General features: G+C 46.7%; 1 protein-coding gene across 3 annotated transcripts in view; it reads left to right on the top strand.

Moving 5' to 3' along the window:
* Positions 1–361: 361 nt before the first annotated feature.
* Positions 362–24,449, top strand: part of BBS7 (Bardet-Biedl syndrome 7) — a 101,545-nt gene continuing 77,457 nt past the window's right edge. The window contains exons 1-5 of one of the 3 annotated variants that reach the window (XM_069743887.1): positions 362–430; positions 4,866–5,023; positions 6,918–6,983; positions 8,608–8,670; positions 8,749–8,924. In XM_069743887.1, the coding sequence (XP_069599988.1) occupies positions 4,988–5,023; positions 6,918–6,983; positions 8,608–8,670; positions 8,749–8,924 (341 nt within the window). In that variant the 5' untranslated portion in view covers positions 362–430; positions 4,866–4,987. Of the gene's footprint in view, positions 476–1,805; positions 1,942–4,865; positions 5,024–6,917; positions 6,984–8,607; positions 8,671–8,748; positions 8,925–24,449 lie in introns of those variants that run through there. The other 2 variants (XM_069743889.1, XM_069743888.1) reach the window with 2 other exon arrangements.

Here is a 24,449-nt window from a genome sequence, read left to right as displayed (position 1 = left end):
AAGAGGATCCAGGAACCAAGTCCATTCTAGTCATTTTAGGGCTGAACTGTCTACACCGGAGTTGATTTTGTGAGGATCTCGCCATAATATCCACTGCAATGTAGTCACCGCAGCACTGAACCGTCTGGAGCGGAGTAATGAGGACCTCAAAAATCAACTCCGTTCTGGACGCTGCAGCCGTCCGCCCTAGCTCCATGCTCCAGTGCTGCTATACACGTCTGTTGGTCTTACCGACAATACAATAGTGCGCCTGCGCGTTATAACTACACCACGTTTTGAATGACATAGCTCCGCCCCCCCTGGCCTGATACTCAGCATTGGCTGCCTTGCTGCAGGAAGCACGTCATATGACCGGGGACGTGACGTCGCACGCTCCTCCCCGGACGCGCTGGTTGCCTTGGTTGCTGAGGCCGTGCTGTCTGTGACTCGGGTGAGCTCCGGCGATGTGTACACGGCCGTGATTACTATACGCACGGTGTGTACTGTACTGTGTATGCGTGTGTCCTGCGTGCGGATAATGCGCTGCTGCCACACGATACGGGGCGCTGTTCGGTGTAAATAAAGTTTGATTGAGGAGGCAGCTAGTTGACGTTTTGTGCTCATTTCAATAAACTTTATTTATACTGTTTAGATGTGCTAGAGGAGATGGACCACCTCAGCTTAAAGGGGATGTCTGCTACTGGACGACCTCAGCTTAAAGGGGATGGCTGGTACTAGACAACCTCAGCTTAAAGGGGATGTCTGCTACTGGACGACCTCAGCTTAAAGGGGATGTCTGCTACTGGACGACCTCAGCTTAAAGGGGATGGCTGGTACTAGACAACCTCAGCTTAAAGGGGATGTCTGCTACTGGACGACCTCAGCTTAAAGGGGATGTCTGCTACTAGACAACCTCAGCTTAAAGGGGATGTCCGGTACTAGACAACCTCAGCTTAAAGGGGATGTCTGCTACTAGACAACCTCAGCTTAAAGGGGATGTCTGCTACTAGACAACCTCAGCTTAAAGGGGATGTCTGCTACTAGACAACCTCAGCTTAAAGGGGATGTCTGCTACTAGACAACCTCAGCTTAAAGGGGATGTCTGCTACTAGACAACTTCAGCTTAAAGGGGATGTCCGCTGCTGGACTACCTCATCTTAAAGGAGATGTCTGCTGCTGGACCACCTCAGCTTAAAGGGGATGTCCGCTACTGGACAACCTCAGCTTAAAGGGGATGTCTGCTGCTGGACTACCTCAGCTTAAAGGGGATGGCTGGTACTAGACAACCTCAGCTTAAAGGGGATGTCTGCTACTGGACGACCTCAGCTTAAAGGGGATGTCTGCTACTGGACGACCTCAGCTTAAAGGGGATGGCTGGTACTAGACAACCTCAGCTTAAAGGGGATGTCTGCTACTGGACGACCTCAGCTTAAAGGGGATGTCTGCTACTAGACAACCTCAGCTTAAAGGGGATGTCCGGTACTAGACAACCTCAGCTTAAAGGGGATGTCTGCTACTAGACAACCTCAGCTTAAAGGGGATGTCTGCTACTAGACAACCTCAGCTTAAAGGGGATGTCTGCTACTAGACAACCTCAGCTTAAAGGGGATGTCTGCTACTGGACCACCTCAGCTTAAAGGGGATGTCTGCTACTGGACCACCTCAGCTTACTCAATCCCTCTCCCGCAGCAGTGTCGTTACCGTGGCATTATTGTGTCTTTTTTGCCGTGGACATTGTTTTTCTGTTATGTGGGGCCCTGAATTGATTACCTTGGGGCTATCCAGTAGGGAAAATCCCCTTTTATATCATCAGTAATTTTTTTGCAGGTTTTAACGTTTCCAGAAAGTCATCTCCCACCATCATTTCACATGCTGAAGAGACCCCGAGCAAGTGGTGGTTGGGGGACCCCTATTCTGGTGATGGGGAAGTGCAAAAATGTGCACTACGTCTAGCAAGTAAGGGTATGTGTCCACGTTCAGGATTGCATCAGGATTTGGTCAGGATTTTTCATCAGTATTTGCTTTCTGAAAGCAGCGACGCTGCAGGTTTCCAGATCAGTCATTAAGCCAATGTGTGCAGGAGATTTCTGAAATCTCAGACTTTCTGTAAGCCGCACCGTGCAGCTAGGGTGGCCGGTCTGCGGGATTCGGGCAGCCTTGGGCCACTAGTCTAGGACCTGTAAAATTCTTTTAGTTTTCACGTTTTCCAGTCTATTTTATGTGTCTAAATGGTATAGAACAACCAGGTGGCCCTTAATCGAGGCTACTACAATCCTCGGCACGGAGGAATCGGCTCCACATGGTGCAGCGAAGACCAAGACAGAAAGTCCTCCAGCCGTGTTCCAGATGAAATGGTCAACTCTAGTCCCACAAGATTAAAAGGCAGCCCTCCCGGAATCCATCCACAGGTGCATAAAGGTTCCCATGTCATCTGGAATTCGGCTGGAAGATCTTTATTTTATGTGTTTTCCTGTTTTTGGATGTTGTTTGCCATTTTGGAGGGCTTTCAGATATTTTCATCTGATTCATTGTTTGCGTCTTTATATATTAAAAAAAAAAGTGTTCTCCAGTTTCCCTCTGGGGTGTTTTATGTACCCCAGTTATTTTGGCATAATTTTTGCCCCATTTAGCAAAATGTGTGTTGTATAACGGGTCAAAGGTTGGTAAAAAAAAAGCTTTTATTATTATTATTATTGAAAGGTAGTGCAGAAAAAGGGCAGCAAAAATCACAAGATAAAAAAGGAAAGGGACTTAACCCCCCTCCCCTTCCCACAAATGATGAATGGGGGCCTGTGATGCATGCTGATTGGGGGTCCAAGAAGAATTTTCTAATGTATATAGTTTGGTAACTTATTTCAGTGGTGCAAGTGGAGTTCTGTGGGATCCGGAGCAATGATCTGGCTTCCCTGCAGACCTTGCTGGTGGGACTGGCACCGCTGGTGCTTCTTATAACTTGCTTGAAGCCTGTCTCTGTGTCCAGCCAGCGGTGGTGACCTGTGAGTGCCAGAGGCGGTGGCCTGCGGGGTCTGTGTGGGCCAGCGGTGGTGGCCTGTGGTGGGTCGGCAGCGGTGCCTTTGGGGTCTGTGTGGGCCAGCTGTGGAGACTTGTATGGGCCAGCGGTGGTGGCCTGTTGTGGGCCGGCAGCGGTGCCTTTGGGGTCTGTGTGGGCCAGCTGTGGAGACCTGTATGGGCCAGCGGTGGTGACCTGTGAGTGCCAGAGGCTATGGCCGGCGGCGTCTGTGTGGGCCAGCTGTGGAGACCTGTATGGGCCAGCGGTGGTGACCTGTGAGTGCCAGAGGCGGTGGCCTGCGGGGTCTGTATGGGCCAGCGGTGGTGGCCTGTGGTGGGCCAGCAGCGGTGCCTTTGGGGTCCGTGTGGGCCAGCTGTGGAGACCTGTATGGGCCAGTGGTGGTGGCCTGTGGTGGGCTGGCGGCAGTGGCCTGCGGGGTCTGTGTGGGCCAACTGGAGACCTGTATGGGCCAGCGGTGGTGGCCTGTGATGGGCCGGCGGCGGTGCCTGCGGGGTGTGTGTGGGCCAGCTGTGGAGACCTGTATGGGCCAGCTGTGGAGACCTGTATGGGCCAGCGGTGGTGGCCTGTGATGGGCCGGCGGCGGTGCCTGCGGGGTGTGTGTGGGCCAGCTGTGGAGACTTGTATGGGCCAGCGGTGATGGCCTGTTGTGGGCCGGCAGCGGTGCCTTTGGGGTCTGTGTGGGCCAGCTGTGGAGACCTGTATGGGCCAGCGGTGGTGACCTGTGAGTGCCAGAGGCTATGGCCGGCGGCGTCTGTGTGGGCCAGCTGTGGAGACCTGTATGGGCCAGCGGTGGTGACCTGTGAGTGCCAGAGGCGGTGGCCTGCGGGGTCTGTATGGGCCAGCGGTGGTGGCCTGTGGTGGGCCAGCAGCGGTGCCTTTGGGGTCCGTGTGGGCCAGCTGTGGAGACCTGTATGGGCCAGTGGTGGTGGCCTGTGGTGGGCTGGCGGCAGTGGCCTGCGGGGTCTGTGTGGGCCAACTGTGGAGACCTGTATGGGCCAGCGGTGGTGGCCTGTGATGGGCCGGCGGCGGTGCCTGCGGGGTGTGTGTGGGCCAGCTGTGGAGACCTGTATGGGCCAGCTGTGGAGACCTGTATGGGCCAGCTGTGGAGACCTGTATGGGCCAGCGGTGGTGGCCTGTGATGGGCCGGCGGCGGTGCCTGCGGGGTGTGTGTGGGCCAGCTGTGGAGACCTGTATGGGCCAGCTGTGGAGACCTGTATGGGCCAGCGGTGGTGGCCTGTGATGGGCCAGCGGCGGTGCCTGCGGGGTGTGTGTGGGCCAGCTGTGGAGACCTGTATGGGCCAGCTGTGGAGACCTGTATGGGCCAGCTGTGGAGACCTGTATGGGCCAGCTGTGGAGACCTGTATGGGCCAGCTGTGGAGACCTGTATGGGCCAGCGGTGGTGGCCTGTGTTGGGCCGGCGGCGGTGCCTGTGGGGACCATCTTTTTACAATTGTCCTCCCCTGTGGGTTTTACTCTAGTTTGACGTTTCATCCACAGCAGAATTCGCATCCAGCAGGTTTCTTTTGCCAATTTCCTCTTCACTATTGAACCTAATATTCTATTTTCAGTTCAATTGTGATTTTGTTGTGGATTTTCTGGCCGATTTCGCTGTGTATGAATGTCCACAGAAAAGACCACCTGAATTAAAGTACCCTTCCACTAGACTAACAGATTTTTCTGTTCCCTTTTTTTAAATATTAATTTTACTCTTCATCCTTATCTACAGGTGACCCAGAAATCTATGAAAGTCTAACATGCCAACCTCTACAATGATCAGTACTTTTATATGTACAAGTCGTTTGTAGTTCTGCTGTGTTATCCTTGTCTTACTGTTGTTTTCTTAATGTATTTTCAGCTATGCCATTCTGCAGTGAAAACAGAAAAGCTGGTGCGGAGCTGACGGGAGCCTGACCACAGGCCTTTCTGTTGGTGGGCTACTTCTTGTAAGAAGCTGGGAGACAGCTGGCTGTCAGCAACATGGAGCTGCAGTTAAACCTTGTGGATTACTTGCAGGTATGGCACAAAATCCCTGTTATCCCGCTGTCATGGAGAAGTGTTCTAAAAATCTGTATTAACCCCTTAACGACCAGAGATATTTTTGGTTTTTCGTTTTTTGCTCCCCCTCTTCCCAGAGCCATATATTTTTTTATTTTTCCGTAAGTATGGCCATGTGACGGCTTATTTTTTGCAGGACGAGTTATACTTTTGAATGTGGTGAAAAAAAAATCTAAACTTTGCTAAAAAATAAAGGAAAGAAAGAAATTGCACCATATTCTGATACCTGTAGCGTCTCCATTTTTCGTGATCTGAGGTTGGGTGACGGATTATTTTTTTGAGTGCTGAGCTGACGTTTTTAATGATACCATTTTGGTGCAGATACAATATTTTTGATCGCTCGTTATTGCATTTTAATGCAATGTTGCGGCAACCAAAAAAAGTAATTCTGGCGTTTTGACTTTTTTTCTCGCTACGCCGTTTAGCAATCAGGTTAATCCTTTTTTTTTGTTGTATAAATCAGGTTTATTGAAGCAAATAAACAATACAAACAATGGTACAGTGCTGAAACAGTTATTAAACTCAACGGGGTACAACCCATAGATCGTACAAAAAGAGAAAGTCTCAGCAAGTATTAAATGTGGTTGGCCAATGCCAACGATAACACTTTCAAGTTAGCAATGATACTCTTCATAGTTGAAACATACAAACAGCAGCAATGGCAATCAAGCATTACTAGCTATATTTAATCGTTTATATTAGTATAGAATGCCACTAGGTATAAGAAATAAGTAGAAGTAAAAAGAATTAAAGAAACGTAAAAAAGAAGAGAAAAAAAAAGGGGGGGGAGGAGGGGTGGAGGGAAAGCTAATCCTTTTTTTTATTATTCATAGATCAGGCAATTCTGAACACGGCGATACCAAATATGTGTATGGTTGATTTTTCTTTTTTTTTTATTGTTTTATTTTGAATGGGGGAAAAGGGAGGTGATTTGAACTTTTATATTTTTCATTTTTTTTATATTTTTATAAACTTTTTTTTCTTTTGGCATTCTTCAATAGTCTCTATGGGAGAATAGAAGCTGCCATAACCCGATCGCCTTTGCTACATACAGGCGATGATCAGATCACCAGGCGGCGCTCATAGTAATCCAGCAGTGACAACCATAGAGGTCTGAAGGAGACATCAGGTTGTCATGCCAACCCATCAGAGACCCGCAATCACGTGACGGAGGTCATCGATGGGCGGATTTCCGTTGCGATTGCCTAAAGCACATATTAAATGCCGCTGTCAGCTATTGACAGCGGCATTTAACGGGTTAATTGCTGACATTTGTCGGCAAAGATATGGGCTCACCGCCGGGGCCCACATCAAAGGGAGGGAGTCCGACATCGGCGTACATTTACGCTTGATGTCGGAAAGGGGTTAAAAGAGGCCAGGAAATGTGCTTTTCTAAACGGGCTTTTCCAGGCTAAGAAGAAACATCTGCAGTCTCTCTATGTGGCATCAGACTGCCAAATCCTGACAGTATGCCATGTTCGCACTGTCAAATTTCCCCTGTGTGCCCCAAGCAAGTGGGCAATCACTTAACCACTTATACACAATTTGTATTCTTGCGGTCATTTGCCAATTAGTCTCATCGTAGTTTTCTCAAGTCAAGTTTTTAATAGTCGGCACATGACTGCAAGTATGTAAATTGCTCACGTGACTGCCCACTTGCTGGGATCATAAAGGGATATCATGGCTGTGCACATTGTACACTGGCACGATTTGGCAGTCAGCGTCACTGCAGACTCTAGTTAAGCCTGGAAAGTCATTATAAACTTAGGAGATAAATGTGCAAAATGTGCATTGCTTGTATTACACATTAAATAGAGAATTTATAAATATGTTCATATCTATCTATCTATAGGTTGGGGTCACTGCTCAGAAAACAATGAGATTACTTCCAGCATCTGGAAGAAGAGCCACTCAGAAGGTAACACAGATGCCTCATCTCTCCTCCTGGGTCATTATGGCAGGTCCTGTATAATTGCGCAACTTGTTACACAACAATAGTCTGTCTTTAAAGGGTTGGCAACGTCATTTTTTTATGATGCAAATAAGTCTGTGGGTGAATAAAACAATAAAAGATACTCGCCTAGGGCACCATGATGGTCCTTCCCATTGTTACCTGTGTCCCCCTGGCCTTCTCACTTTCCCTTCCAACACAGGGAACATCACTTAACCCCTGCAGCCATCGATTAATCAGCTGCAACCTTCACATTCTGTCCTAGCTGGAAGAAAGAATCTCGTTTCTGGCTTAGGCGCAATGTGAAGGCTGCAGACAGTGAGTTTGCCATGTTTTAATACCCCCATGGGGTCATTATAAATATAAAAAATGTAGCGAACCACCATTTAATCTCTTAACGCTGATTGGCATACTATTATGTCATGGAATGTGTTGGTTTTTGGAGCAAGCTCAGAAGCTGAACCCGCTCAAGTCAGGAAATATACCAGTTATATTACATAGCTGGCATCTGCCTTTAACAGCAGTAATTGGCACTATTGTCAGCCGCTGCTGTTAACCTTTTAAATGCTGCTGTCAATCACTAACTGTGCCATTTAAGTGCCAACATCCGGCCGGTCATCTGTTTGAGTGCCTATTCAACAGCCACCATCCTCCTGCGGCACCTGCTCAGATTGTGATTTCAGGAGAGGAAATCTCGTGTCTCGAGATCTCGATGTGCTCATCATGTGCCGCTTCCAGTGGCCATTTTCCTGAAGCTCACCATGGGGATATCATACAAAAAATGGACTCCGCTCACCGGTACCAACACCTTCTGACCCCCTCCACTGCAGCCACCCCCCAGGTAAGCTGCCATTAAAAGGGAATATCAGACACACCACCATTTTTAAAAAAAAAATAATAATCCTATTTTGCACCCCAAAATTTGGGCTGTGTCTTATGGTCTGGTGCATCTTCTAATCCGAATAATATGGTACTTGTACATTTGAAGGCAGAAACAGCAATGCCAGCATTTATTGGTCGCAGGGCTCACGTAATAACCTCACGTGAATCCTGTGAACTCGAGTGCCTACACAGCTGGACCTTCACCAGAGGTGAGTATGAGTGTTTTTATTTTAATGGGGCAAGCATTCAGAATGAGAAGCGGTGGTCCTAATAATGGATTGGTAAACGCTATAAAGAGGAAAGGAATTGAAATGTCAAAATTTCTGGGGGGGTTTCAGTTGCTGCATATTCCCACCCAAAATGCAGTAGGATGTGATCAAAATATAGTATGTACGCCAAAATGGTATAAATAAATATCCCACCTTGTCACACAAACAGCACAAGCCCTCATCTCCATTGATACAAAAATTTTAAAAATTATGGATCTCAAAAAATGGCATCACAAACCAAATTTTCCCCGGCAGAACAGGGGAGAATGAGGAGAGCCGTGTTCAGCAACCGGTGCCGGGGAACAGCGCTTACTGTAACGCTTCTTCCCTGGCGCCGGTGTGTCACACTGAGGACACCCATGTGTGTCATCTGAGTGCATGTGTGCGGGACGTTTCTGGAATTGTTTCTGTGATGGTTGTTTTACTCTCCATTGTTCTAGGTGGTAATTGGCGATCAGGATGGAGTGGTTACATGCTTCGGTATCAAGAAAAGTGAAGCAGTGGTAAGGGTTACCTGATTAACAGGCTATGTTTCTGGACACTGGTTTATCTTGTGATGTTTATTCTGTATTTCTCTCCAGCCAGTTTTTAAGACCTTACCCGGCCAAAAGATCTCACGGTTGGAGCTTGGAGGAGCAGTCGGCACAGTTCAGGAAAAAATATTTGTTGCATCTGGATCTGAAGTTCGGGGTTTCACAAAAAGAGGAAAACAGTTTCTGTCCTTTGAAACAAACCTAACAGAAAGCATCAGAGCCATGTAAGCAGCTATACATTTAAAGGGGAAAAAACTATAGCAAATGTATCTTTTTGATCCTGGCCTTACTCTTCTCTGGAGAACACCCAGTAGTCTAATAGTGTTCCCTCTGGTGGTTATTAATGCTGTGACCCCCATCCCGTTTCACTAGTAGTCACAATGAGTACCACCTCTCTCCTAAGTAGATATATCAGGATTTACTCCATCCCTCCTCTCCTAGGAGTCACATCAGGGACAGCACACCCCATCCCTGCTTCCATCTCCTTCTCATACTTCCAGCAAACGCTCATTGCTCTACCATACCCACATAGACTTCTGCTAACTGTGACCAATGCAAGAGGAGAGGAGGAGGACGCATCTCTATTCTTCTAAACATGTAGAGATTGAATCCTACAGAGGAAGTTTCTGGCATTGAAAGGTAAACCTTTATAGAACATAGAAAAAAACTCATTAAAAATGATTAAAAAGTGTGAGGCCAGCAGGTGGCGCCACCACACAAGAATATGGCAGGAGGTAAGTACTGAAAGTATAGGATATAGGCTGATAAATACATTTGGACCAAAGTAAATACCAGGGCAAAATCGTCACAATGAGTATAGTGTTAATCTGGAATAGCAAAATATATAAATAATAGTGATGAGCGAATATACTCATCACTCGAGATTTCTCGAGCATGGTCGGGGGTCCTCAGATTCCCTAGCAGCCAGGCAACCCCCACATGTACTTATGCTGGCTAACAGATATAAATCATTCAGCTGCGGCAAGAAAAGCTAAATCTCCGAGCACTGAAAAATACTCGGAGGACCCCCGAGCGTGATCGGGAAATCTCGAGTAATGAGTATAGCACGGTGGCGCAGTGGTTAGCACAGCAGCCTTGTAGCCAGTCCTGGGTTCTAATCCCACCCAGGACAACATCTGCAAAGAGTTTGTATGTTCTCTCCGTGTTTGCGTGGGTTTCCTCCGGGAACTCCGGTTTCCTCCCACATTCCAAAGACATACTGATAGGGAATTTAGATTGTGAGCCCCAACGGGGACAGCGATGATAATGTGGGCAAACTGTAAAGCGCTGCGGGATATGTTAGCGCTATATAAAAATAAAGATTATGATATTATATATTCACTCATCACTAATAAATAACTTAAATCACAACGAATGCATGTGCTAAATCATTATAACACTAATTGGAGTTCTATACACAATAATAAAATCAGATAAGAAATACTTTATTACACATAATGAAGAAAATACAAAAGATGTATATGAATTGAAGTACAAACCAGGAAAAAGACCCTAGTAAAAAGCACATGGGTCCAAGGCATAAGAAAGAGTATTAATAATGACCATCATCATGGTATTAGTACAAGGCACTACAATTATATATAATGTCAGCCACATATATTAATGACAGGTTTAACCCCTTTCTGCCATATGACGTACTATCCCGTCGAGGTGGGGTGGGCCCGTATGCCCACCGACGGGATAGTACGTCATACGCAATGGGCCGCGCTCACGAGGGGAGCGGCCAGGTGTCGGCTGCCTATCGCAGCTGACATCCGGCACTATGTGCCAGGAGCGGTCACGGACCGCCCCCGGCACATTAACCCCCGCCACACCGCGATCAAACATGATCGCGGTGTGCCGGCGGTGCAGGGAAGCATCGCGCAGGGAGGGGGCTCCCTGCGGGCTTCCCCGAGAACCCCGCAGCAACGCGATGTGATCACGTTGCTGCGAGGGTCTCTTACCTCCCTCCCTGCAGCAGGCCCGGATCCAGTATGGCCGCGGCATCCGGGTCCTGCAGGGAGGGAGGTGGCTTACCAAGTGCCTGCTCAGAGCAGGCGCTTGGTAAGGCTGCAGTGCTCTGAGACAGATCAGTGATCTGACAGAGTGCTGTGCAAACTGTCAGATCACCGATCTGTGATGTCCCCCCCTGGGACAAAGTAAAAAAATTTAAAAAAAAAATGTGTAAAAAAAATAAAATAAATAAATATTCCCATAAATACATTTCTTTATCTAAATAAAAAAAAACAATAAAAGTACACATATTTAGTATCGCCGCGTCCGTAACGACCCGACCTATAAAACTCGCCCACTAGTTAACACCTTCAGTAAACACCGTAAGAAAAAAAAAAAGAGGCAAAAAACAACGCTTTATTATCATACCGCCGAACAAAAAGTGGAATAACACGCGATCAAAAAGACAGATATAAATAACGATGGTACCGCTGAAAACGACATCTTGTCCCGCAAAAAAATGAGCCACCATACAGCATCATCAGCAAAAAATAAAAAAGTTATAGTCCTCAGAATAAAGCGATGCAAAAATAATTATTTTTTCTATAAAATACTTTTTATCGTATAAAAGCGCCAAAACATAAAAAAATGATATAAATGAGGTATCGCTGTAATCGTAACCCAAAGAATAAAACTGCTTCATCAATTTTACCAAACGCGGAAAGGTATAAACCCCTCCCCCAAAAGAAATTCATGAATAGCTGGTTTTTGGTCATTGTCCTTCACAAAAATCGGAATAAAAAGCGATCAAAAAATGTCACGTGCCCGAAAATGTTACCAATAAAAACGTAAACTCGTCCTGCAAAAAACAAGACCTCACATGACTCTGTGGATCAAAATATGGAAAAATTATAGCTCTCAAAGTGTGGTAACGCAAAAAATATTTTTTGCAATAAAAAGCGTCTTTCAGTGTGTGACGGCTGCCAATCATAAAAATCCGCTAAAAAAACCCGCTAGAAAAGTAAATCAAACCCCCCTTCATCACCCCCTTAGTTAGGGAAAAATTAAAAAATGTATTTATTTCCATTTTCCCATTAGGGCTAGGGTATAATGCATAACACAGTGCGGGGCGGGGTTTCCAAAGGTGGCTAGCCGCAATACCCGCCCAGGCGCAGTCTGCAAGCCTGGCTGTGACGTCAGACGGCCAGAGCTTACTTCGTCTGCGCAGCACAGTAGTACACAGCGCAGGCGCCAGTTTTGAAACGTACACAGCGCTGAGGGGGCGGCGCCGAAAGCGCAGGAAGATTTGAGTGACGGCAGAGGAGCGGTTAGAGCTGGGGAGTGAGGACCCGCCTCCCTGGCTAAAGACAGGAATTGTGGCTAAGTATAAAAACGCTTCGCCACGACAGCACCCACTTGAGAGAGGGGATCCGCCCCTAGGAACAGGAAACCCTATGGAGAGAATAAAAGGGGCGGCCCCCCTCGCTCCCACAGTTGGTTTCCTGTTCCTACGGGAGACCTGGAGAGAAGAGGATTCCCAGCCTGGATGCCGCTTGCACGGTTTACCTGAATAGGGACGGCAAGGGCTCCAGGGCTGGAAGCAGCGTCGGGGGTCCTGTCTCAGCTTCCCCCCTCTGCTGGCAGGTACTGTGAGGCCAGGATCGGGGAGGGACCTGGCTCACGGAGAAATATCCAGCAGACCTGCGGGCCGGACCGCTGGGGTAAGATCCTGTGACACCAGCCCCGGGTGGCGCACAGGCAGCGTGGGGCCAGTGATTTCTCCCCCGGAAGTATTACTACAACTTCCGGGGTGATGGAGGACGGCGCCTGCGCGATCGCTGGAGAGAAGCGCAGGCGCGCACAGCAGAGCCGCAACCCGGATGTAGTGGTCACTTCCGGGTGCGGCAGGAAGAAGATGGCGGCCCCCATAACAAAAGGACGCCGGCGTTGATTCCCGGCGTCCATCATGGCATCTCCTCAAGAGACAACGTTGCCTTCTTCTGAAGCTAACGCTGTTACACCAGGAAGCCGGACTAGCAGCCGCAGATCATCCTCCAAGAGCGCCAGGGAAAAAAGATCGGACCGGTCGGTTCCTCCATCTGTGCCTCCGTCTCCTCCTCTCCAGCCGGTATTATGACAGCTTCAGGGGTGAGTGTATGTCTACCCTATTTTTAAGCTGATTGTACTCCCTCTTTCATCTAATTCCCTAGGTTAAAAGAACAGGGAAATCCAAACATAAGCAATGTGCCTTATGCTCTCAGCCGCTCCCGGATACCTATTTAAAAAAGTTATGCCAGTCTTGCATCGAATCCACCTTACGTGAGGAGTCTTCAGTAAGGTCGGATGATATACGTAGCATGATAAGAGAGGAGTTGCGAGCTTTTCGAAACTCGGATAAAATTCCTGGAAGTAGGAAGAAATACAGCTCTCCTCTATCGGAACAGTCATCTGAGGTTGAGGATAAGGAGTCGGACAGTTCCCAAGAGGTTATATCCTCGGAGGGTGAACAGGATACATGTTTCCCTACAGAAAGCATTGACAATTTAGTCAGATCTGTACGCAACACCATAGGGATGGAAGATACTAAGACCCTTAAAACACCTCAGGACATGATGTTTGCTGGCCTGTCCGAGAAAAAGAGACCTTTCCTATTATTCCAGCAATAAAGGAGTTAGTCAAAAAAGAGTGGGAAAGCCAGGGGCAAAGAGGGTTGCCGTCTTCCTCAAAACGTCGTTATCCCTTTAATGACGAGGATTTCTCCAAATGGGTAAAAGCCCCAAAAGTAGATGCGGCAGTGGCATCCACTTCTAAGAAATCTTTATTGCCTGTTGAAGATTCAGGATCCTTGCAAGACCCGCTCGATCGGAAAGCAGACTCCCTTTTAAAAAGAGCTTGGGAATCCTGTACAGGAGCTTTTAGACCAGCTATCTCGGCCACATGTACTGCTAGATCCATGATGGTTTGGTTGAATGATCTGGAAGAAGGCTTAAAAGGTGGCCTTTCCCGTAATAAACTCATGTCATCTATCCCGTTAATTAGAGGAGCTACTGCCTTTTTGGCAGATTCTTCGGCGGATTCCATCCGATTAGCAACCAAATCAGCAGGTCTAACCAACGCGGCTCGCCGCGCCTTGTGGCTAAAGGGGTGGAAAGGAGATCCACAAACAAAATCCAAGTTATGTGGTCTGCCCTGTCAGGGTGAGTACCTATTTGGTACTCAATTGGATGACATTCTTACCAAAGCGGGTGAGAGGAAGAAAGGGTTCCCCAATAACACTTATCTTCCATCTTATAGGAGAGCGTTCCGAAAGCCCATGTTCAACAGAAGACGGGACTATAAAAACCAGGACCGTTGGGCTAATAAGGACTTTAAGCAGAAAGGAGCCTTTTTCGGAAAACGCCCTTTCAAACCTGAGGATAAACCCCGCTAGGACAGATCTACCCGTTGGTGGTAGGTTGTCCTTCTCCACACAATGGCTGGCAATAACCTCTAATTCATGGGCAACTAGCCTGATAACTACAGGCCTAAAACTAAGATTTTCTCAAGTTCCCCCGGACTCGTTTTGTTTAACCTCCTTAGGTTCACCATCACAACAAGAGGCCTTGGAACAGGAAATAATAACTCTCCTGTCCAAAGGAGTATTAGTGGAAGTCCCTTTTCATCAAAAAGGAAGGGGATTTTATTCCCCTTTATTTTTGATTTCAAAACCCGACGGATCATATAGAACAATAATTAACCTTAAGAGACTAAATGTCTTCTTAGAGAACCAAACTTTTAAAATGGAATCCATCCGGTCAACTATTAAGCTTCTGTTTCCCCATTGCTTCATGGCAGTTCTTGACCTTAAAGATGCATACTATCATCTTCCAATCTTCAGAGAGCATCAACAATATCTACGGGTGGCAGTTATGGTCAAAGGTCAGATACGGCATTATCAATACACATCAATGCCCTTTGGACTATCAATAGCCCCTAGAGTTTTCACAAAACTAATGCCAGAGGTAATGTCATATTTGAGGTTAAAAGATACCCTCATAATACCCTATTTAGATGACCTATTGATAGTCGGGAACTCTCTTTCCCAATGTCATCAACGCTTATCTGATTCAATTTCATCCTTACAGGGGTTGGGGTGGTTAGTGAATTGGGAAAAATCTAAATTGTCCCCCACAACTGAGCAAAAATTTTTAGGAATTATTCTAGACTCTACAAATCAAATGTGCTTTCTTCCCGAGTCAAAACAAATAGCAATAATAAACAAAGTACAATCAGTGATTAACCACCCCGCTAATTTCCCTAAGAGAAGGTATGTCCCTTCTTGGTTCCTTCACTTCTTGTATTCCAGCTGTTCCGTGGGCTCAATTCCATAGCAGGAAATTGCAGCATACAATACTTCGTGAGGAAGAAAGGTTACATGGCCGATTAGATACTCGTATTTCCTTAACGACAGACGTGATACAATCTCTCACTTGGTGGTTAAATCAAAATCATCTTTCCAGTGGGGTCCCCTGGGTGGTTAAACCATCAAAAACTGTTTTCACTGACGCCAGTCCTAGTGGTTGGGGAGCACATTTAGAAAACCAAATAGTACAAGGTCTGTGGTCTCCTAGAGAATCAGATGATTCTTCTAATAAAAAAGAGCTGAAGGCTGTTTATCATGCCTTATCTGAATTTCTTCCGCAGTTACACGGAACACATACAAGAGTCTTCTCAGACAACATGACAGCGGTAGCATATATAAATCACCAAGGAGGAACAAGATCGGAAGGACTCATGTCTATAGCCAACGATATTCTAGCCATGGCAGAGGAACACCTCCTGTCCCTATCGGCGCTACATGTGAGAGGAATCGATAATTCGAGAGCAGATTTCCTCAGTCGCCACACTCTCCACCAAGGAGAGTGGGTTCTAAATCGTCGTATCTTTTGTATGATAATAAAAAAGTGGGGCACTCCCGAGAGATCTCTTTGCGACAAGACAAAACAGGCAAGTCAAAAAATTTGCATCATTGTTCCGATCTGACAATCCAGATATCTTCGACGCCCTACAAGTACCATGGGTATTCAAGAAGGCATATGCCTTTCCCCCGCTGATATTACTTCCGACAGTGGTCAGGAAGATAAGGGAGGACAGAGCAAACGTGATCCTAATTGCTCCATTCTGGCCCAAGAGGCCATGGTTTTCCTGGCTGAGAGCCATGTCAATCTCAGACCCATGGATCCTCCCGGAGGATCGGGATCTTCTCTTCCAGGGCCCCTTCAACCACCCTCAGGTGAAGGGTCTACGGTTAACAGCCTGGAACTTGAGAGGCAGCTGCTAAAGATGAGGGTTCTCAAACAAAGTGATTGACACTCTTCTACTAAGTAGAAAAAAGTCCACTACCTCCATCTATGCAAGAGTGTGGAAAAAATTTCTAAACCTCTACCCAACAGCCCTGTCAAACGAAATTCATATTCCTATAATTTTAGAATTTCTTCAAAAAGGGCGCGATCTAGGTCTGGCAGTCAGTACCTTAAAAGTACACATTTCTGCGCTGGGAGCTTTATATGGTCTTGATATCGCAGGTAATAAGTGGGTAGCCAGATTTGTTGCAGCATGCCAGAGGTCAGAGACAGTCCGAATTCCCCATGTACCACCTTGGGATGTTAATTTAGTTCTCGAAGCTCTTACAGATCACCCTTTTGAGCCTCTACATTCAGCTCACATAAAACATGTCTCCCTCAAGACAGCTCTTCTTGTCGCCTTAGTATCAGCGAGAAGAGTACGTGACATACAGGCACTATCGATAGATCCTCCTTTCATGTCTATATTCCCAGATAGAGTTGTCCTTAAGACAGACCCTTCATACTTACCCAAAGTATGCACTAAATTTCACAGATCACAAGAAATTTTCCTTCCCTCCTTCTATGATAACCCTACAAGTCAGGAAGAACAAAAATACCACACATTAGATGTGAGGAGAGCCATATTAGCCTATGTGGATAGGACTAGCGCCTGGAGGAAGAGCAGGGCTCTCTTTGTTTCTTTCCAGGGTCATAGAAAAGGAGCTGGAATCACGAAGGGTACTTTATCTCGGTGGATTCGAGATGCAATATGTCTGGCCTATTCATCCAAAGGGGAGAATCCGCCTGAGACCGTAAGAGCACATTCCACCTGGGCGATTGCATCATCCTGGGCTGAACGAGCGGAGGTTCCGATAGAACAGATACGTAAGGCCGCAACCTGGTCTTCGCCTACTACCTTCTATAATCACTATAGATTAGATCTATCTGCCTCATCTGACTTATCCTTCGGTAGATCAGTCCTTAACACGGTGATCCCTCCCAAATGACTATCTCTGAAAGTCTCTCAAGTGGGTGCTGTCGTGGCGAAGAGAAAACACCGGATTACGTACCAGTAATACTCTTTTATAGAGCCACGACAGCACCCCTTCACTTCCCACCCTTATAGGTTTTTTATTAGGAGCACGGTTAAGGGTGTTTGGTGCTTGTAGTTAGCCATGCTTAAGTTAACTAGTTATAAACGATGATATTGAATGACCTACTAAAGTCTGGTGGGCGGTTCCTCGCAATCTCTGTAAACCCAACTGTGGGAGCGAGGGGGACCGCCCCTTTTATTCTCTCCATAGGGTTTCCTGTTCCTAGGGGCGGATCCCCTCTCTCAAGTGGGTGCTGTCGTGGCTCTATAAAAGAGTATTACTGGTACGTAATCCGGTGTATTTGGGGTATACTTGAACCTAAAACTAAAAGAGCCACATTGTTAGAATGCAGCATTACTGCTGCACAAGGTGGCTCTTTTAGTTTATAACGGCTGGAGGGGGGGGACAGTGGCCCTTTAAGGGCACTTTGTTTTTCTTTTTGCGGGCGGTATACTGTCACTTTGGCAGCCTTAAGAAATTATGATGAACTGTGTAGTCCCATTGCATGTCGGTCAGCATTACAGGATTATATGAAATTCAAACCTGTCATTAATATATGTGGCTGACATATATAATTATAGTGGCTTGTACTAATACCATGATGATGGTCATTATAGTGCTTTTGAAAAAGCACTATATTGTTATTCCACCGTAGTCAACTTCTTCTTATTATTATTATTCAGTCCGCAATTAATGCGGCCCGAACCGCTGCACGCACAGACTCCAGTGAGGTGTCATTTCGAAGCCAGCGTTCCTGGCAGGTGTGCTAAGTATTTTTCGTGTCGATCGGATTTGTAGTTTTGGCGCAATTGGCGTTTGAAAATTTTGTCTCAATGCATTTCAATGGGGAAATTGTTCCAATAACGTATTTCTGATTTCTGAGGCAATTTCAAAATAACTGCCAACTGCCACCTGGCTGATTAGCTCAGTGCTATGTGCAGTCAGACCCAGTTACTATGCCAACGCCTACGAACTCTACATGACCCCACCAGGACACAGTTTTGCCATATAATATCAGCTCTTAAAGTGACCCGCACACTAAATCGGACCCCGAGGGGCCCCGACCACCAAATGGGACCCCGAGGGGCCCCGACCACCAAATGGGACCCCGAGGGGCCCCGACCACCAAATGGGACCCCGAGGGGCCCCGACCACCAAATGGGACCCCGAGGGGCCCCGACCACCAAATGGGACCCCGAGGGGCCCCGACCACCAAATGGGACCCCGAGGGGCCCCGACCACCAAATGGGACCCCGAGGGGCCCCGACCACCAAATGGGACCCCGAGGGGCCCCGACCACCAAATGGGACCCCGAGGGGCCCCGACCACCAAATGGGACCCCGAGGGGCCCCGCCCACCAAATGGGACCCCGAGGGGCCCCGCCCACCAAATGGGACCCCGAGGGGCCCCGCCCACCAAATGGGACCCCGAGGGGCCCCGCCCACCAAATGGGACCCCGAGGGGGCCCGCCCACCAAATGGGACCCCGAGGGGCCCCGCCCACCAAATGGGACCCCGAGGGGCCCCGCCCACCAAATGGGACCCCGAGGGGCCCCGCCCACCAAATGGGACCCCGAGGGGCCCCGCCCACCAAATGGGACCCCGAGGGGCCCCGCCCACCAAATGGGACCCCGAGGGGCCCCGCCCACCAAATGGGACCCCGAGGGGCCCCGCCCACCAAATGGGACCCCGAGGGGCCCCGCCCACCAAATGGGACCCCGAGGGGCCCCGCCCACCAAATGGGACCCCGAGGGGCCCCGCCCACCAAATGGGACCCAGAGGGGCCCCGCCCACCAAATGGGACCCAGAGTGGCCCCGCCCACCAAATGGGACCCAGAGTGGCCCCGCCCACCAAATGGGACCCAGAGTGGCCCCGCCCACCAAATGGGACCCAGAGTGGCCCCGCCCACCAAATGGGACCCAGAGTGGCCCCGCCCACCAAATGGGACCCAGAGTGGCCCCGCCCACCAAATGGGACCCAGAGTGGCACCCAAGTGTGAAAGTCTTGCAGGGGCAGCCCGGGCACCATTCCAAAGCACTATCTGTAGTTCCTTCAGGAAATACCCATCTAGTTATTAATACTCTTTCTTATGCCTTGGACCCATGTGCTTTTTACTAGGGTCCTTTTTCCTTGTTTGTACTTCCATTCATATACATGTTTTGTATTTTTTTCATTATGTGTAATAAAGTATTTCTTATCTGATTTCATTATTGTGTATAGAACTCCAATTTTTGTTTTTATAATTGTATTGGGAGTATACATTTATTATCCTGTAATTTACATGGGTAAAATGAGATATTCACTAGGATTCAAATATTGGCTATATGGGACTCATGTAATTTCTGGGAGTTTGACTATATCATTATAACACTATTACATGAGAGCCCTAAAGGATTCAATCCACTAATGCAAATCTGAATGAAGTAAGCATTACCTCCTGCTGATGTGGGCCCCTGTCAGCACGATGTGCACTAATTCTTCTGTGTTTTATACAACATGGCACTGTCACTTGATGCGATTGGTCACTGGTCTACTTAAATAGATTCTTCTCCCAGAGGAAAGCATTGTGCCGAAACGCACGTCGGGGCCTGGCACCACATCAGAAGGAGGTAATGTTTACTTCTGATTGCATTAGTGTATTGGATCCTCTGTGGCTTCCATCTAATGCTATTGCAGCTTAGCATAATCGTATCATGATTTGCCAATATTTCTGTGCTTTGGTGCCACTTGCTGATTTCCCACTTTTTAATCCTTCTTTTGATTTTTTTTTTGTATGTTCAATAAAGCGTTTCCTTTTATTAATTTTGGGTTCTTTGTGCACATTTCTTCTGTAGGTTTTCATCTATTTCTGTACTGAACCATTTATGTTTTCTCCATGTATATACCCCAGCACAGATTATAGCTGTCTGTGCATTTATAATTATTTTGTTCGTTCTAAACCTAGTGCATGTGCCATGACCTGGTGCTTCATTCGTCTCTAATGTAGAGATTGGTGGGCCTCCAGTGATCAGTTATAGGGGATAAATGTCCATTGTAAGACTGCCCCTTTAATTACAATGGCTAAGATTACTTAAAGGGATGTATTCATCTTCCTGATTGCCTCTGGGTGGTGCATTCCTGAATATCGGACCAGCGGCATAGTCACGCTGCTGGTCCGATCTGTTCGTTCTTAGGCAGAGGCAGCTTTGGCTCTGCAGCATCTGAGGAGCGCAAATCCTCTCAATGTGTCTGGATCCAGGGTCACAGCTGCACTTTTGGAAGGGCACTCTGCTTGCCAAGGATACCGGCCACCGCTGATACACTGCTTAGGTGGCCGATAACCTAGGCAACTGGGTCAGAACAGTTAATAATTTAAGAAATAGGGTATGTTCACACGTTCCTGATTTCCATCCTTTTTTTTCAGGATTTTTTTTAAAAAAACTGCAGCTCTTGGCAGAAAACGCAGGTCCTTTTTTTGGTCCTTTTTTTTGTCCTTTTTTGATGCGTTTTTTGATCCTTTTTTTGATCCTTTTTTTTTTTATCCTTTTTTTATGCAGTTTTCTATGCAGTTAAAATGGCTGAAAATACCCTAAATCTACCCCTAACCCTACCCCTAACCCTACCCCTAACCCTATTCTAACCTTAGTGGAAAAAAAAAAATTCTTAATTTTTTTTTATTGTCCCTACCTATGGGGGTGACAAAGGGGGGGGGGGTGTCATTTACTATTTTTTTTTATTTTGATCACTGAGATAGGTTATATCTCAGTGATCAAAATGCACTTTGGAACGAATCTGCCGGCCGGCAGATTCGGCGGGCGCACTGCGCATGTGCCCGCCATTTTGCAAGATGGCGGCGCCCAGGGAGAAGACGGCCGGACGGACACCGGGACGCCGGGTAAGTATAACGAGGGGAGATTAGGGCACGGGGGGGCATCGGAGCACTGGGGGGGGCATCGGAGCACGGGGCGGTGGGATTGGATCACGGGGGGCGGGATCGGAGCACGGGGGGGCAGCCACACTCCGCCCACGCACTTCCGCCCGCTTCCCCGCACTTCCTGCTGCAGCGGTTCGGCACCACAAACCGCAGTAAAACCCGCAGATATTTTTTTCATCTGCGGGTTTTACTGCGGGTTTGACCTCACAATGGAGGTCAATGGGTGCAGAACCGCTGCGGCTCCGAAAAAAGAAGTGACATGGTACTTCTTTTATCCCGCAGCTATTCAGCGCGGTTTTTTTTTTTTATTTTCCGCATTGTGGGCACAGCAGTTCCTGTTTTCCATAGGGTACAATGTAATGTACCCTGCATGGAAAACAGCTGCGGACCCGCAGCGGGAAAATCGCGGCAATTCCGCATGAAAAAAAGGATCGTGTGAACATGGCCATAGAAGTACAGAGAGGAACATAAAGTGCATGTATACTAATGCCAGAAGCCTCGCCAACAAAATGGACGAATTAGAACTAATGTTGTTGGAGCATAATTATGACATGGTGGGGATATCTGAAACGTGGCTGGATGAGAGCCATGACTGGGCTGTTAACTTGCAGGGCTATAGCCTGTTCAGAAATGACCATACAGATAAGCGAGGGGGAGGGGTGTGTCTATATGTAAAATCGTCCTTAAAACCCATCCAACGCGATAATATAGGTGAATTTAATGAAAATGTAGAATCCCTGTGGGTGGAGATAAGGGGAGGGGGAAAAAATAATAAATTACTGATAGGGGTTTGTTATAAATCTCCAAAAATAATGGAAGCAATGGAGAATATCCTCGTAAAGCAAATAGATGAAGCTGCGACTCAAGGAGAAGTCATTATTATGGGGGACTTCAACTACCCTGAAATAGATTGGGGAACAGAAACCTGCAGTTCCAGCAAAGGTAATCGGTTTTTGACAACTATGAGAGACAATTACCTTTCACAACTGGTTCAGGACCCAACAAGAAAGGGGGCACTGCTAGACCTAATATTAACCAACAGGCCAGACCGCATATCAAATATAAGGGTTGGGGGTCACTTGGGGAATAGCGATCACAAAATAATAAGTTTTCATGTATCCTTTAAAAAGATGTGTAGTAGAGGGGTTACAAGGACACTAAACTTCAGGAGGGCAAATTTCCAACGGATGAGAGAGGATCTTGGTGCAATTAACTGGGACGATATCCTGAGACACAAAAATACACAAAGAAAATGGGAGACGTTTATTAGCATCCTGGATAGGACCTGTGCACAGTATATACCGTATGGGAATAAACATACTAGAAATAGGAGGAAACCAATATGGCTAAATAGAGCTGTAAGGGGCGCAATAAGTGACAAAAAGAAAGCATTTAGAGAATTAAAGGAAGTAGGTAGTGAGGAGGCATTAAATAAATACAGAAAATTAAATAAATTCTGTAAAAAGCAAATCAAGGCAGCAAAGATTGAGACAGAGAGACTCATTGCCATAGAGAGTAAAAATAATCCTAAAATATTCTTTAACTACATAAATAGTAAGAAACTAAAAAATGATAGTGTTGGCCCCCTTAAAAATAGTCTGGGTGAGATGGTGGATGAGGATGAGGAAAAAGCCAATATGCTAAATGACTTTTTTTCATCAGTATTTACACAAGAAAATCCCATGGCAGACAAAATGTCTAGTGATAAAAATTCCCAATTAAATGTCACCTGCTTAACCCAGCAGGAAGGGCGGCGTCTAAAAATCACTAAAATTGACAAATCTCCGGGCCCGGATAGGATACACCCTCGAGTACTGCAGGAATTAAGTACAGTCATTGATAGACCATTATTTTTAATCTTTAAAGACTCCATAATAACAGGGTCTGTGCCACAGGACTGGCGTATAGCAAATGTGGTGCCAATATTCAAAAAGGGAACAAAAACTGATCTCGGTAATTATAGGCCAGTAAGCTTAACCTCTACTGTGGGTAAAATCCTGAAGGGCATTCTAAGGGACGCTATACTGGAGTATCTGAAGAGGAATAACCTCATGACCCAGTATCAGCACGGGTTTACTAGGGACCGTTCATGTCAGACTAATTTGATCAGTTTCTATGAAGAGGTAAGTTCCGGATTGGACCAAGGGAACCCAGTGGATGTAGTGTATATGGACTTTTCAAAAGCTTTTGATACGGTGCCACACAAAAGGTTGATACATAAAATGAGAATAATGGGGATAGCGGAAAATATGTGCAAGTGGGTTGAGAGCTGGCTCAGGGATAGGAAACAAAGGGTGGTTATTAATGGAGCACACTCGGACTGGGTCGCGGTTAGCAGTGGGGTACCACAGGGGTCAGTATTGGGCCCTCTTCTTTTTAACATATTTATTAATGACCTTGTAGGGGGCATTCAGAGTAGAATTTCAATATTTGCAGATGACACTAAACTCTGCAGGGTAATCAATACAGAGGAGGACAATTTTATATTACAGGATGATTTATGTAAACTAGAAGCTTGGGCTGATAAATGGCAAATGAGCTTTAATGGGGATAAATGTAAGGTCATGCACTTGGGTAGAAGTAATAAGATGTATAATTATGTGCTTAATTCTAAAACTCTGGCAAAACCGTCAATGAAAAAGACCTGGGTGTATGGGTGGATGACAAACTCATATTCAGGGGCCAGTGTCAGGCAGCTGCTACAAAGGCAAATAAAATAATGGGATGCATTAAAAGAGGCATAGATGCTCATGAGGAGAATATAATTTTACCTCTATACAAGTCACTAGTTCGACCACACTTTGAATACTGTGCACAGTTCTGGTCTCCGGTGTTTAAGAAAGACATAGCTGAACTGGAGCGGGTGCAGAGAAGAGCGACCAAGGTTATTAGAGGACTGGGGGGTCTGCAATACCAAGATAGGTTATTACACTTGGGGCTATTTAGTTTGGAAAAACGAAGACTAAGGGGTGATCTTATTTTAATGTATAAATATATGAGGGGACAGTACAAAGACCTTTCTGATGATATTTTTAATCATAGACCTGAAACAGGGACAAGGGGGCATCCTCTGTGTTTGGAGGAAAAAAGGTTTAAGCATAATAACAAACGCAGATTCTTTACTGTAAGAGCAGTGAGACTATGGAACTCTCTGCCGTATGATGTTGTAATGAGTGATTCATTACTTAAATTTAAGAGGGGACTGGATACCTTTCTGGAAAAGTATAATGTTACAGGGTATATACACTAGATTCCTTGATAGGGCGTTGATCCAGGGAACTAGTCTGATTGCCGTATGTGGAGTCGGGAAGGAATTTTTTTCCCCAATGTGGAGCTTACTCTTTGCCACATGGGGTTTTTTTGCCTTCCTCTGGATCAACATGTTAGGACATGTTAGGTTAGGCTATGGGTTGAACTAGATGGACATATAGTCTTCCTTCAACCTTAATAATTATGTAACTAGCT

Source organism: Ranitomeya imitator, chromosome 1, assembly GCF_032444005.1.
Source record: "Ranitomeya imitator isolate aRanImi1 chromosome 1, aRanImi1.pri, whole genome shotgun sequence".
Classification (NCBI taxonomy): Eukaryota; Metazoa; Chordata; class Amphibia; order Anura; family Dendrobatidae; genus Ranitomeya; species Ranitomeya imitator.
The sequence above is the reverse complement of the archived record's forward strand: the minus strand, read 5'-3'. Positions and strand labels throughout refer to the sequence as shown.